At 50.9% G+C, this 15,091-nt stretch overlaps 6 protein-coding genes across 6 annotated transcripts; 4 read left to right on the top strand and 2 right to left on the bottom strand.

Annotated features, from left to right (window-relative positions):
- Window positions 1–288: 288 nt before the first annotated feature.
- On the top strand, window positions 289–498 carry AA0111_g5115 (hypothetical protein; the record flags this gene model as incomplete). Its single annotated transcript, XM_028651192.1, has 1 exon — window positions 289–498. One exon carries the CDS (start codon window positions 289–291, stop codon window positions 496–498), a length of 210 nt encoding a protein of 69 aa, XP_028507104.1.
- Window positions 499–4,995: 4,497 nt separating this feature from the next.
- AA0111_g5114 (hypothetical protein) lies at window positions 4,996–6,707 on the top strand (the record flags this gene model as incomplete). The annotated part of the gene is made up of 5 exons (XM_028651191.1): window positions 4,996–5,083; window positions 5,130–5,213; window positions 5,264–5,418; window positions 5,469–5,857; window positions 5,909–6,707. The coding sequence occupies 5 exons, from the start codon at window positions 4,996–4,998 to the stop codon at window positions 6,705–6,707; spliced, it is 1,515 nt and encodes a 504-aa protein (XP_028507105.1).
- Window positions 6,708–9,778: 3,071 nt separating this feature from the next.
- Window positions 9,779–11,081, top strand: AA0111_g5113 (hypothetical protein; the record flags this gene model as incomplete). The annotated part of the gene is made up of 2 exons (XM_028651190.1): window positions 9,779–9,971; window positions 10,159–11,081. The coding sequence occupies 2 exons, from the start codon at window positions 9,779–9,781 to the stop codon at window positions 11,079–11,081; spliced, it is 1,116 nt and encodes a 371-aa protein (XP_028507098.1).
- A 180-nt stretch (window positions 11,082–11,261) lies between these two features.
- On the bottom strand, window positions 11,262–11,974 carry AA0111_g5112 (Golgi apparatus membrane protein; the record flags this gene model as incomplete). Its single annotated transcript, XM_028651189.1, has 3 exons — window positions 11,262–11,416; window positions 11,471–11,806; window positions 11,878–11,974. The coding sequence occupies 3 exons, from the start codon at window positions 11,972–11,974 to the stop codon at window positions 11,262–11,264; spliced, it is 588 nt and encodes a 195-aa protein (XP_028507099.1).
- A 280-nt stretch (window positions 11,975–12,254) lies between these two features.
- AA0111_g5111 (hypothetical protein) lies at window positions 12,255–13,288 on the top strand (the record flags this gene model as incomplete). Its single annotated transcript, XM_028651188.1, has 2 exons — window positions 12,255–12,291; window positions 12,366–13,288. 2 exons carry the CDS (start codon window positions 12,255–12,257, stop codon window positions 13,286–13,288), a joined length of 960 nt encoding a protein of 319 aa, XP_028507100.1.
- Window positions 13,289–13,360: 72 nt separating this feature from the next.
- AA0111_g5110 (hypothetical protein) lies at window positions 13,361–14,947 on the bottom strand (the record flags this gene model as incomplete). Its single annotated transcript, XM_028651187.1, has 3 exons — window positions 13,361–13,570; window positions 13,620–14,590; window positions 14,638–14,947. The coding sequence occupies 3 exons, from the start codon at window positions 14,945–14,947 to the stop codon at window positions 13,361–13,363; spliced, it is 1,491 nt and encodes a 496-aa protein (XP_028507101.1).
- Between the last annotated feature and the right edge of the window lie 144 nt (window positions 14,948–15,091).

The raw sequence follows: 15,091 nt of genomic DNA, 5'->3' as shown, positions 1-15,091 counted from the left end.
CCATCTCGAATGATCTACAGTGTTTGCAAACCGCCTCATCCGTCGACACTCGTTTCGTCTCTCCAGTAAAGCTGCGTTTCCACGACATACTAAGAACTCACCTTTCGTATCAACCGCATTCTCATCGGACGCTGCATCACACGACACAACAACAGGCGCGTCCAGCCACTTCAGCCAGTCCTACCATCAAACCCGATCGTCTGGGCTCTGACATATTCTGGAACATTTTTATCGCATTCGCATCTTTTACTTACATCTTTTTCCACAAGTCGATCAAACGTCATCAATATGCTCCGACGCGCCCCAACTACGATTACTCTCACTCAGGCCGACATCGAGCAGTGGGAAGCTGGTCGACAACGCAAACTCCACGAGGCTCAACAGAAGCTCGAATCTGAGGTGGCCGCAAACCAAACTGCTGCTGACGGAAAGTCTAAAGAGTCTAGACAGAGGTCTACAAAAGACCGCATTATGGGTGGAACTGGACAGGGCCGCTGAGTAGACCTTTGCAAGCCATTAGGTTGTCGACAGTCTCTCTTGGCCTTTGGTCATCGCTCTGTTCTCGAGTTGATATTTCGCTCGACGTTCTGATTTGATCAAGCGATTTTCGAAAGCTCTCTGTCCGTAACGAACGAATGTTTTGGCTTTGTATCACCACGGGTTTGGGAACTTCTTCGGCGTTGTTGGCAGATGCCCACAACTGAACCTTACCACCAACGATTTGGTATGCTCAGTGCCTCCTTAAAGCGGCTTGGTTTCATCTCTTCTTACACACAGCAGCTCTCACAATATGTTCTGAACTACTGCACCAAGACACGTTGGATTGCATATAGGATTGGAAACTGATCTTCCTTTGGAGCCGTACGTAAGTATACATCAAATCGACGAACATGGCGATCCGACTAAATCTGAAGCAGCTTAACAAACCTTATCGGTGCCGTCAGTCTGTCCGCACTCATGGCCTGGGAACAGTCAAGTTGGAAGCGTTCGTAACTTGTCTTTCCCAAACGATAATGTGTATGAATAATGATCTTGCTGTTCCAAATAGATTTTGAAGGCAGTTGACTGATTCAAGTGCCTGTGATAGTGACACCGTCTACATGGTTGGTATAGCTGTGACCGAAATACTCAAAAATAACATTCGCTGCTACTCCTATGAATGAAGCGCACGATGACATTCAAGTCACATCTCAGTGGCATTTGCTTTCCCCCCTCTTAATGATACCCAATTAACCAATAGCATTTCCCGGTGTTGGCATTTATGCCATATGTCAACGAGGCGTGCCGTTCTGACACGTCGAGACCGTTCCAGCGAGTTAAAAGAGTTGCTTTTTCGGCAACACGGGAGGCCGAAATCCCTCACCGACCTTTCCAGATAGCATTGCGTGTACGATGATTGGCATGAATCCTAGTGAACGTCCCGTACATGCGCTTCCCCAGGCCCTCGGTAGCGTACCTGAGTGGTACGAGCGATCTGACGCCTCGATACTCCACGTACGATGCAGTCGGGTAAACCTTCTCGGTGCTGCTAGAACTAACCTCATCAGCAATAGCTGGATCTTCGATCGCTACATCCGTAACATCATCGCAGAGCCATCTAGTTGTGCTATAGAATCACATTGTAGGCATAAGCGAACGCAATGCGGCTCGTGGCTAGAAGTTCCAACATCCCCGTTCGGACATCGATCCTGAAACGACAGCTGCGGCCGTCGACGAACGCCATTCCCGTCATGTGATGGGACGTTGCATTGAAAGTCGCTTCTTGGGTCCAAATTCGAGACTCTTGGGACGGGACGTGATGTGGGGGATGACGGGATGAAGTGTATGCTACTTGTGTGAATGTAGCTAGTATACCAATATGACGCTTCTTATAGATGATTGCGTACATTGGAGGCCCTGCTCGTAGGGCTAGGTGCGAAGGATGGCAAACATGGGTTTGCACATCGCTTCGCAGTATGGCGTTCAGATGGCGAGCTGACCATGTTATTGGGATGGCGGTAAACGGGAAAATGTCTCCTGATCTGCAATAACTGCCTGTCGAATTTTCTGTACGGAAAAATCGGCATGACTTTTGGGAGATAGGAAATATGCTCAATTGACGCCACGTATTGAAGCCTACATGTACATGCCGGTCTTTGCATTTTGAAGTTGATGGTAAGTTTGAATGGATATACGGTAGCGCTGAAACTTAGATTGTCTGCCGCTCTTAACAATTGTCTCTTGGTTCATGCGGAGAACAAATGCTCCGTGCTCCGAGCAGGCAGTAATACCAGAGCAGGGAGGCAAAAGGTCCCGGGAGATGCGAACCCCCGTATCTTGCTCACGAAGACTTTGATGAGCGTGAAAGGGCGGAGCATACTAACACACCGTTCACGCACCAACACTTTTTATCGTCTAGTCGAGGTGGCGTATGGTGTCTAGACACGAGCAGAATCCTTTGCGGGCCGACTGCTGTCAAACATTTCGAAGGATTTAGTGACGTTCATAGTGTAATCCGGGGCATCCTCCTAGTTGCAATGGCGTGCGCTCTTCCTGTGTACCGAGCAGCCAGAGAGGCCACCTCCGTGTTCTATTTGGGTAGACAGCACCTACTCGTGTGGGTCATTGAGGTCGTGAAGTGCTCGTAATGTCTCTTAGCGTAACTGCAGTACCATGGGACGAACGCTTATGGTAGATCAGACACGGAAAGCCAGGTACCTGGGTTAGACCAGAGAGAGTAGTCTGGACTGTACCGAGCAGTTGGTGACATCGGTCGACGACGGTCTCCTTGCAAGGCATGAGGCTAACGTTTAGTATTGCAGCATACGTACGCGGGTTGATAAAATTGGGCTCACATGGAGAGAATCCTACCCTGGAACACTACCGAACGGTTTCAACGCTCTCCATTCCCCCGCGAACTAGCCGTCATACGCGAGAGACTCCGGGTTTCTCTTGCCATTAACCGTTCCCTCATAGCATATGCCAACGTCATCTAGGAAGCGGGTCTGTCGAATTGTCCGCCAATCATGGTTGTGTGCGTCTACAGCCCAATGGATTACTAAGAAAGCGAAGAGGCTTCTGCAGGCACAGTGCAGGACTAATGCATGTTCTCCGCTCGCTACCTCAGACGGACCACACGACCTCTGAGGCGTAGCGTATGTCCACGGGCCAGTAAGAAAAATTCAAAGTCATCACGAACGGAGGCGGGGCATGGCGGTTGTCACTACGTAAAAACGTGTACTTTTGAGCTAGAAAGTTGAGAAGAAGTTGGGCGGACCAGCTCGCGTGCCATTATGTTGATAACAGACAGCGGGGTACGACACGTGCCTGGCCTAGATCCTCTCGTCATTATACAGCACGACCTTACAACCCTCGGGTTCGCGAGAAGGCCCCACGACGATGGCAAGCTCTACTAGTGGAGACGACGTACTAATGAGATCAAAACAATGAGGAGTTTTACGCGTCGGCACGCGTTTGTTGGGGAACTCCACCAAGCGGCGCTAACGCGGCAAAGAGAGCTCGAAAACGCCGGACGTTGCAGCGCTGACTACGCCACCCAGGGCACACCGGAGCGTGATAGGATCAGCTCTCGATCGAGGCTCTCAACGCTCAGTCAGACCGGAGAATTATGGGACAGTTCGTACTTCCCGCGACTTGCTTGCTTTTCTCTATAGGCACAGCTATAGTCGAGCAAGCTGAAATTCACAGTCCCACAACGCCAACTGATGACTGTTCCCAAAATTGCACAAGCATGGTCGCGCGTGGCTCAAGAGCCAGTCGAGCTTTGTCGTTGGAAGGCAACGATGAGCGACGTAGGAGCGAACGATGACCCGCAACCAGTTGCGATGATCTATTGATCAGCCCCAACGGTTCTCGGACGTTGCCGATGGCTCCAGTTCAAAGTGCCAGGCAACTCTGTACGAGACGGCAAAATTGGCAAAGACGTATGTTGTCTGGACACTTGCCTGATATTGTACATGCAGTCAGCAGCAATTTCGCAGATCCATGGTGGCTGAACTGCCAATCCAGTAGGCGGCCTGTCGAGTCTCGACTCCATCGCAACATCATCGAGAACCGATGAACTAGAATCCTCCATGAAAGGATCATGTTGGAAGGGCGGACCTATGATTTCAACTTCCGCTAGCGACTACGCCGTATTGATCTTTGCTAAACGCTTGCGTATTGCGTTCTGGGTACCGTCGCGCTTCAGTGTGGGAAGCCCTTCTCGTATTGTCGCGAATCACGATGCACGAGCTGCAAAAGAGGTGATAGCTGACCGTGCTGCATTCGGCTCCTTCGAGCCAGTGCCCTTTCGCATGCGAGCCCTGTTCCTGGACCCAGCCGGTATCCCTGTCTGCAGACCCGCCTGTGTTGCGAATCCTAGCCGTCTTTGCATGCCTTGGCCACTAAGCTTCTGGGGGTGAGGCCGCGCTAAACTAGGGAAGAAGTGTACCTGCAGGGGTGATGGTGGTCTGTTCGCTCATGGATCGCCGCACCCACTGGACTTACCCCCCAGGCCGCCCAACCAGGAGCCACACTCAAGACCAGGCCGTCTTCCTGCATCACTGCGGCTTCGCTCTCATGCCGTGGCGGCTTTTCTTACTTCTACCATAACGTCCCGTCGTTCGTTTTGCATTTGCTTTGGCCTTATGCGCCTCTAATCCAACCATAGAACCTTATTCACTCTTTAGACTCTCTGCGTTCGAACTAACGACAATCACTTCTCTCCACATCGTTTCGTTTTCGCATCCGCGACAATCGTTCCGTCTAACACTGCCATTGCTGTCAGCGGTTTCATCTACGCGGCATTGCCTTACAAGAGCATAACCTATAGCATCACACGTCGACACTGAGCCGAATTGTAGCGCCAGTCACGCCGGTCGACCCCACGTACCGTCTATAAGCTCGTCGGATCGCACCTCCAGCTACGGTAGGGATCACCGCTGGAAAGACTCTCATGCTGCATACTTTCAAGACGCTTTGGTTCGTCTTGTGAGAAGAGTGGGAAGTCTCAAAATGGCCAACAACGTTACAAGAACCGGTCTTCTTCGAGCGGGTTGCCCGGCGCCTTTCTACAATGTTAAGCAGTTTGGATTCGATGGGTGTAGGTGCTCTGATCTTGTTCTTCGTATAGTTGCTGACACTCGCAGTTGTTGATGGGAGATTCTGTGCACCATACGGGCAATCTGTTTGCTGCTTGCCATGTCCTCTCACAGACTTCCTTTACCCAGAGAGTATGTTCCATAGATCGTACTTAGACAATCACTTTGCTGATCGTGCTCAGGCTTCAACACAGCGTATCGCGTAGCTGAAGCGCTCAATGTAGCTGGACTTATCTGTCTGGTCATCCTGCTGATCACATACCTGGTACTGCCAGCCGACAAGACTCGTCGACACTACCTCAGCTACTGTCTCATTATTGCTGCGATTCTCATGGCAGTAAGCCTAACTTCTGTCTACTTCGCTTTCGTCCTGCTGATCGGTTCTAGCTTGGTTTTGTGATACCCTTCGGTGCTCAGCCGGAGCAGTGCTACGATGAGATTACCCCCAACGACATGTACTCAAGTCTAACATGCGCTTTCTCTGGTGCATTCCTTATCTCTGGAGGCATGTCGATGGCAGTTTGGATCTTCATACGCGCGCTTTCTATGCATCTCCAGATCTGCTGGGACGTCACACCAGGAAAGAAATTCTTTTACTGGGCACAAGGCCTAGGCTGGTCTGTTGCCGCCACTTTTTTCACCATCACGATCACAATCACCGGAGTCTCTTTCAGATTCGGTGATGTCTGCCACGTGAACGCCGAGCATTCGATGAAAGACTTCTGGGGTCCTTTGCTGGCCATTTCAGGCGCAGCCATGGTCATCCAGGTCGCTACGTAAGTTACTCAACAGACCTTGGGAAGTGACGTTACTGATACCCACTCTAGCTTCGTATACTGCATCAAGGTGTATCTCCAGAACATGTTCAGCGATGACAAAACCGAAACCCAAAGCAGTGCTGGCCTTCCCTCTTACACGACTAGCTTACGAAACCGTTCAGCACGAGCTGTTTACCGACGTGTTCGCAAAGTCCTATACCTTCAATGGCGTGGCATAACAATTGTGGTCTTCATTCTTGTGGACGTCATCTTCTTCTCCATCGTATTCATCTGGCTGAATTCGGTGACATCGCACGCTACCGATAACGTTGAGGAACTCGTTCCGTACATCATGTGCTTGATGGAGAACCCCACCAATCCAAAGGAGTGTTTCGACCTCGGCCAGGATATGGCAGTCGACCAATCTACAGTTACAGCAATCTTAATGATGCTCTCCATTGCTGGTCTTCAAGTTTTCTTCTTGCTTGGTCGCTGGAGTATGGTAGTGGGATGGCGGGACTTGATCAGAAGCAAGTTTAGTAAGAACCGCGAATTCGTATCCTTGGACGCCAGACATCCTACGGAGGACATACGTCAATTTGAGCTCAAGAACTTTGACGAGCCGCAATCACCCCCAAATGCATACAACACTCCAGGACTTGCCAGCTACGCCATAGGAAATGCTCGATCCGACACTCCCGAGCATTTCCATAAGGAATTTCAGCGCGACTACAAGAGTCCGACGCTGAGCTTTTCGACTCCTCGACCCCAATCTCGGGCGGCTACCCATGTCGACTGGGACCCTAGGTCATCAATGGCAAGAGGAGGACTTGGGCTGCACCCTCCAGACTACGACTCCAAAATCTGAGCTTGAATACAAGATATTTTCTTCGCTACACTTTATCACGTCCATGCTAGTGTTGACCCTAGAATCACCATGCTGCAGGCATGGTTTCAACCGTCTGATTTATCCGCCGGTTCACGCGAGCCAAATAGAGTTTCCAAATTCTACGGATTACGTTCGCGGAGCTAGCACACTTGGCCATGCATCAGCATGAAGCTATGGGCTACGACAGAGGACCTGCGACCGTTTCGTGCATCGACGATACAAATCAGCTCTGACTCAGCGATCTGCATTATTTCGAGCGATGCCAGATCTTGGTCTGCGCAATCGACTTCGATATCAGACGACAAGCTTGAGCACGTCGATTGGGCTTACCACGCATCTGGGGTTTTAAGGTCTTCACGTAGTCTTTGTCGCCAATCCATCATTGGAATCGACTGAGGGTTCAGATCTTCTTGCTTTCCTCCCTCTCACTTACTATCATCCACCAAAGACCATGTACGCGCATGCACAGATGATGGTCTGTAAACTGGACAGCAAGGGTTTCATCATTCGGGTCAAACGTTGTAGCCCCTTTCTCTGGTTCTTTTCTTACTCTTCACATACCACTCCGTGGGATCGGAATCGGTCCAATTGACCATTCCCTGTATCATCACCGCAGGCGATTGACACTCGCCTTCGTACGGAGTCGACTTTCCGCACATGCTGCGGTCGGCATCGCATTAAGCTACACTGTCGTAAACTTCCACAATCCTCTTTCACGCAAGCTGTAGGCCCAGTCGTCTTGATAGTAGCTCCACTATAACACTTCACATTTGGAGCAAGTATAGAGAAGATCTATAGCAGAATATACAAAATGAAAGTATTGACAAGTATCATCAAACCTTACTCCCACTCGCTTACGTGCACCCGTCAACTTCCGTGTCGATCGTCTGAACGTCCGATGCTGTTCTGTGGTCGCTCCTGAACAGGCTGGGACTTAGCATCTACCGGCAATATGGGTAAATTCGAAGCGTTCAATATGTCGATCTTGGTAGGGCCAAGAGGACTTCGCCGAGCAAAAAAGAAACAGCCCAGAAAAACGTGGCAGTAGGAAGCATGATCTAGGGTCCCTGGGTTGAGGCCATCAGCGACATTGCGAATTTGGCTAGTTCTCCCATCCGAGGACAGACGCACGCGAGATGCTGCGAACTTTCTTCACGGCACAGCGAATCAACGTTATGCCGTGCTGACGCCCCATTCTTCACCTTGCCATTGGGTCACTATACCATTTTCGGTGGACTTGCTAACACCTCCGCACTCCGTGCCTCTCCGCCCAGGAGTATCGACGCGACCAGAACTCATCAATGCAATGCGGTGTTCACCTCCAAAGTTCTGTTTCCACCTCCGCTGCTGCAGGAGCAAGAACTTAGGTCACATACATCACATGCATGGAGAGATCTGCACTACTCCTTCCCCAAGCATATTCTCCTCAACAAACGGCCCCAGTTTCCAGAACATCGTTCACCGGGAAGACACGCGACTGATATGACGGAGGAACCTTATCAAAAGAGCAGGTCCTCCTTCCACGTGTGGGTACACAGACGTATCTTGACAACGGCCCCTTGTTTTTAACGGTATAGCGACACGCCTCTTTGGGCGCACGCATGAATCCGTGCTCGGCACGAGCTGCAGGAACAGGTATTTGGGCCGCAAAGTGGTAAGCCTGACGCGACATGGGTGGTGAGTGGCCCGCGCAACGTGATCAGGATTTATCCAACGGCTCGGCTCAGCCGCTCAGGCAGGCCGCGAGAGCAACCGAAATTGGGGGCTGATGTGTCCCTGGGGGCAGAGATGGGCGAGCTGGACGCGATATCAAAGGTAGTTACTGCGGCACGTATTAGCTTGTCAGACATCATAGTTTCGGCACTTATGGCTTTACACACTGGGTATCGACGGCCCGATAGAAGTGTAGGCGACGCGGGATGTGGGAGTGGCTTCGAAACTGAACAATGAAGGCCCACACGAGGCATGAAAGACGACTCATTTTCATATTGCATGCGATGGATGCACGCAGGGCTTCTGACAGACTCTGCGACGATTTCCCGTTTCCCCGTACGCTCAGATAAAGAGAAATGGACTCCTTGAAGGCAGGATCATTTCTCACCTATATTACCCGGTGACTCAGCATCTCCCTTTGTGCGGCTTGGTATGGTAGTCGAACATTGACGCACAAAGAGGTATGAATGTTTTAATTTCTCAGTCGCCATCGTGCGTACTGCGCACGATAGTAGTCAAAAGTATACGCGCAAAGTACGACGCTTACACTACAGAGCCGAAGCCTTTTCGGTATCGCCATGTTTCCATTGTTGCAAGTTCACGTCTGTGTTGTGACCTCCTTGTAGCAACGTTTTGAATAGTAGTAATGATTCCTCACGTGTCTGTATGTCGTGAAGAGCATAGTGCGATGCTGGTTAGTGCAATACTACTTGCAGATGCACCGGCTTCCACGACCAGCCTTTGATATAACACAACACGTTCTGGAAATCTTTCATTTCTGGACCACGACCATCGCCCCTTGAATCGCAAAAGAATCTGTACGCATCAGCATAGGACAAACCTCGTTTAGGATAAAAAACAAAAACGAGAAATGCTCTCCCTCCAGTCGCAATTCTCTCAACGGCCATGTTTACTTCCATAGCCAGACCCGACCTTGTGAGCATTCAAATCTAACTTTTACCCATAATGATTATCTTCGAAATGGAGAACATGGAAATGGTGCGTCCGAGTCTTCGATGGCGACATATTGCACTATCTGCACGCACGTAACGGGCTTTGAAATCCGAGCAACGTCATGACTGAGAGGGTCAAGTCAGATGGTAGGGCACGCTATACCCCACCATGGCGGATGCTTACGAACTTCTTCTCCACCTCCAACGTTCTCAGTAGATAACAAAGTGTTCCTGTCCAATCCATCGATATTCGCCTTCACGTACGCTATTACTCCGCCTATCGCACTCTAGTCCTTGCTATACAGCCGTTCTCTCCAGCAGGAGGGTCTACGATCTCGTCCCAGCCCATAACAAGTATCCGTCCTGTAAGCTAGCATGGTCGCGATGGGAGGTGGTCCTGATATTCCATCCCGGCATGCGGAGAAAGAGAAGGAGCTCGTGCTATGCGCGCTGCCGTGGCCTCAAGAGATATGTGAGCATGGCATGAAAGAGCTGAGGGAGGCCTTCGACGACGTGGAAGTAAAGTACTTTCATGCTAAATGGGAGGGCGGAAAGTCGGAGGTGGATGTACCTGAAGGTAAGCGACATGATATTGGTATCTATGCACATTTGCGAAATGGTGGTTACACCCGCGATGATGCCGGACCCAAGGCTGCGGATTCGAGCGTTACCAATCGGTCAGCATCCGCGTTCGTCTGTGGTTCATCAAATCGAATATTCCCCGCAATAACGCCTGTTGTAAGGCCTGGCTAATGTCATCGCAGATCTCATCAAGCGCGCAACTTATGTGGCAACACTCTCCTGGCTCCCGGAATCAGTATCGTCTATCCCAAACACTAAGCTCATTCAGTTCTTTTCTGCAGGCACCAACCACGTTTCTAATCATCCCATCTACACGGACTCCAAGATTCCGCTATGCTCCGCAAACGGTGTTCATGGCCCGCAAATCGCCGAATGGGTTATCATGATGAATCTGGTACACAGCCATAGCTATACCAAACTTTACGATAACCAGAAGAAGAAGGTTTGGGACCAGAAGGTGGGAATGAGTGTTAGTGACCGGGTAGGCAAGAGGGTGGGTGTGTTGGGTTATGGAAGTATCGGTCGCCAAGTTGCTCATGTAGCAAAGGCAATGGGCATGGACGTCATAGCCTACACTGCTTCACCACGCACGACTCCAGAGTCCAAGCACGACAACGGCTATATTGTTCCTGGTACTGGCGACCCTGACGGCAGTATTCCCAGCGCATGGTACAGCGGAACCAGTAAAGAAGACGTGCACAAATTCTTGAAGCAGGAGATTGACCTGTTGGTCGTTTCTGTGCCGCTGACGAAAGCCACAACCCATCTCCTCTCTACCGAGGAATTCGACCTCCTACACAAGTCCAATCCAAAGGGCACCTACGTCGCGAACATTGCGCGCGGGCCGATCATCGACTCGAAGGCTCTCATTACGGCGTTGGAGAAGGAACTCATCAGTGGCGCAGCCCTCGATGTTACTGATCCTGAACCTCTGCCTGAAGATGATCCGCTATGGGATGCGCCAAATGTTCTCATTACACCGCACTGCAGCGGAGCGTCAGACGCTTATGCCGACAGAGCGTTCCAGGTGCTTATCGAGAACATCAAGCAAGATCGAAGCAACGGCAAGCTGATCAACGAGGTGAACCGCAAGAGAGGATATTGAGTCAGCAACATATCTGGGACCATAGCTTTGCAAGACGTCCAAGTGATTTCGATAGATGAATATAGGGTATCTTAGACGCCCTGGGTAGACTCCGAGTAATAGATCATATGCCTAATCCTACAATATATCCTGCTTTTGTCACAAGCTAGAGATTCCGTGCACGTCTCCGACGTCCATGTATCACCGCCTAAGTATGCTTGACATCAAGCCGCCAGCCAAGTTCCTTGCAAGACCCGAACCGTACATGGCGTTCGAGGCGAAGCCAGTCGCTTGGCTGAACTTATCGCAACGAGAGAAGGCGAGTGTATTCGTGATGGTAAGCACGAGTGCGATGACTGCATGAAACGCGTTAGCACAAGAATCATTTGTCTGCCCTGGGCGATACGTACCGACAAGCGTCAACCAAATAAATTCGAAGCTCACTAGAGCCACAATCGCAAGCAATACCCACAATACGGGCTGCGCATACAGCGCCAACCAGAAGAACCTCTTATCCGTCGCATTGATCTGGCGTCCGGTTTCCGGGTCCAGACTCTCAAATACCCAGCGGCCGTCCCCAGTGTTGGCATCGACTTCGTTCCACCATCGTAGTCCGACCAAGCGGCGGCCCGCAATGTTCTTGAGGTAGTAGAAGTCGACTGCAAGAAGGAGGATGGTGATGATGAAGATGAGGACGAAGTTGGAGGTGAGCAGGCGGAGGCCAAGGATATAGACTAGTAGGGAGGCTGTGTGGGTGTGTTAGTCTTGAATGAGTTTCACGGATGTGGTGCCTGGATAGATGGCATGGGAAGCATACAGATGCGGAAGAACAGGAAAGTAAGTAGTGTGATGGGATGACTACTGAGTCTCCAGCTCAGCGAGCCAGGCTCTGGCGCTTGTTGTGCGTTCTCCATATTCCTTATGCCGTGGGGGTGGGAGTGGTGTGCTATTGGGAAATAACCCGAGACGTGTTGAAGATCAGCTTCACGTGGCTTTCTCAGGGACGCGTCGGCGATCGGCGTTTCGGGGGGAGCTTTGGTGGAGCTGCGACTTCCCCGCACGTCATAGGCTAGCTGGAGTGACCGAGGTGCGTAACGGCTATATGGCTTTCTATCATTGAGGCCTTTGATTTTGGTACTCTGCTGGTTGCAACAATTATCCAGAGACTGGTGCTCTGGTCAAACTACAGACAACATGGCAGCGCCAATCATACGGAGGGCGTGCATGTACGGTAAACCATCACCATTCCAATCCATATCTATTCGTAAGACAACACAAGACACCATACTAACATTCCCGCCCCAGTGCCGTCCTCGTCGAAGAAGATGCTCGAGAAGTCCTTTGCCATGCACGCCGATAACGTGACCTACGACCTCGAAGACAGCGTTGCACCACACATGAAATCCGAAGCACGCTCTAATCTTCGCGATATCCTCAACAAACCACGACCTAGCGGCATAAAAGAAATGTGCGTGCGGATAAACAGCGTAGACACCGGTCTAGCGCTAGATGACCTGACACAAGTGCTCAAAGGCGAGTATCTCGATGCTATCATGCTGCCCAAGTGCGAAAGCGCTGCAGATCTACATTTCGTCACAGATGTGATACGGCATCTTTCACCTGAGCGACACCCAAGCTCAGGCAAACAAGGGAAGAGGGAACCGGTGCGTATAATAGCGTTGATAGAAAGCGCAAAAGCGATACAGAACCTAAGTTCAATCTGCGCCGCTTCGCCTTACATCTCTGGGCTCGTCTTCGCAGCAGAGGACTTTGCAAAGGATATGAGTCTTACGCGCACGCCTTCGCTCATGGAGTTTCTCTACGCGAGGAGTGCCATTGCCACAGCAGCTCGAGCTGCTGAGCTCCCCAGCACCATTGACTTGGTGTGTACCAGCTACAAGGGCGAGCAAGGGCTCAAGACACTAGAGGAAGAATGTCTGAACGGCAAAGGTTTGGGTTTCAACGGCAAGCAGTGCATACATCCGAGTCAAGTCGCGGTATGCCATAAAGCGTTTAGCCCTGGAGAGAAGGAGCTTGAGTGGGCGACAAGGATAGTCATAGCAGATGAAAAGGCGAGTAGAGCTGGACGAGGGGCCTGGACATTGGATGGCAAGATGATTGATGCACCAGTTGTGAAGAAGGCGCATGCGGTATTGAAGCATGCCGAGGTGTGTGAAATGGACGTCAGTGCTGTCAAGGAGACATGGAAGGGACAGGAGCCCGAGTAGTTGCCAATTCATACTGGTATCTTCGTATTGTTCTCCTACATGTTGGCCACAAGCTAACTGTGTGACTACGTTCTATACAGTAATCATCACACTGGCATTCTTGTACCAGCTCAGCAACGGATTATCGCCGTTTTTCGTAGTCGTCTCCGCGATATCTGCTCTGCCAGCCATGAAGTCTTCGTGTAAGTATGTTCGTGCGAAGCGCCCGGTTATTGTTGTGTACATGGGTTCCATGACATCGAAGTCAGTGGGAAAGAGTATGTCGAAATAGCCTTGGTGCACCTGAGACGCGTTAGTAACTCCATTACAATGGACCGATTCTTGAGCTTACAAGAGGTGTCGAAACAGGAATCATCTGCCTCTTATATCTCGTTTGCACAACTGGCGCATTGATACCTTCCACCGTATCGCCCAGTTTGTGGAAGTCGCTGCTGATCAACTTGTGATTTGGAAACTTCTCGTATAACATGTAGAAGAATTGCATCAGCCGCGTGGGTATGTACTCTGGCATGCTCATATTGGAGCGGAACGGTACCAGGCTCCTCAGATTGTTCATGAGCCTCGAGCCTTGCAACGGATGTGGATAATTGGTACAGGCAGCATGTCTGCGTTCGAGGAATTGGGTAACGAGGGGGTCTATAGTGCGGGAGTAGTACTCAAAAAGCTCTCCACGAGGATCGACGATGACATGGGATTGATATGGAAGGCCCGTTTCGAAGTCGTACTTTAAAGCATCGTGTGCAAAATTATCAAAAACTTCCAAGGCGAGGAAGTAGCACGGCGATGAGACGTAAGTGTTCCAGTCGAAGACACTCCGGTTGATGATTTCCACTTTGTCAGAGTGCCCACGCGCATACGCTGAGTGCCCCAGACCCTTCTGTTGGAGGTCGGCCAGTTGACTCGAAATTTCAATAATCTTGAATTTTGTTCGCTCGTACACGTCCGGATGCACATCTCTTATAAAGTCAAGGATGTTCAACATCATTGTACCATTACCCGCGCCCATCTCGTATATGTTCAGGTCATGGTAGGGGTAGAAGTTGTACTTGTAGTCTTCTACAAGATAGCGCGCGATTGCTTCTCCGTAGTAGGGTGAGAAGAGTTCGGTCGGCGTGTGCCAGAGCTGGCGGAGATCGTTTGGTTCTTGATAGTCAAGATCGTCTTCGAAAGCGGTATAGCGGTGTCGGAGTTGCTGAAAGAATTCGTGCTCAGAGCCCATAGAATTGAAGTCGAACGGTTCGCCAGGGGAGAAGATGACGACTTGCTTGGAGAAGTAGCCGTAATTGGGGTTATACAAGCTGTCTGTACATCCATTAGCTTGGTACTACCATACATGAGAAGCCTCTGACCTTCTATAAAGTCACGCAACAACATCTTGACTCTACGCGGTCTTTCTCTTCTACTCCTCAGCATGTCCGCTGTGACCATTGGGTATCTTTCAAACTCCTCGGCTCTCTCTTGGGGAAACGCATTCTTTCTCGGTGTCCATCGGCTCTCCCGCTTTGTTTCTCCCTCACCCAACCGTGTAGCCTTGCCTCGTGTTTGGTGGTGTGGTATGCGGGCGCCTGCGAGCGCTGGTCGAGCTCCGCGGGCAAGACATTGCGACGCTCTATGCGAGAAGAGCTGGCGGAAAAGCTGCGTAGCGAGTGGCGAGTCCATTGCCGCCGGAGACGATCGACACGAATGCGTCGCGACGGCGGTAGAGTTTTGGTACCCAGGTCGTCTCCGCGCGAATGCACGTGGTGAGCTTTGCGGGCAGCCGCGCCAAGACGGGGATATCATAGAACTCCGACTGGCTCAACT

This window comes from Alternaria arborescens (assembly GCF_004154835.1).
Source record: "Alternaria arborescens strain FERA 675 chromosome Unknown contig_10, whole genome shotgun sequence".
Classification (NCBI taxonomy): Eukaryota; Fungi; Ascomycota; class Dothideomycetes; order Pleosporales; family Pleosporaceae; genus Alternaria; species Alternaria arborescens.
The sequence above is the reverse complement of the archived record's forward strand: the minus strand, read 5'-3'. Positions and strand labels throughout refer to the sequence as shown.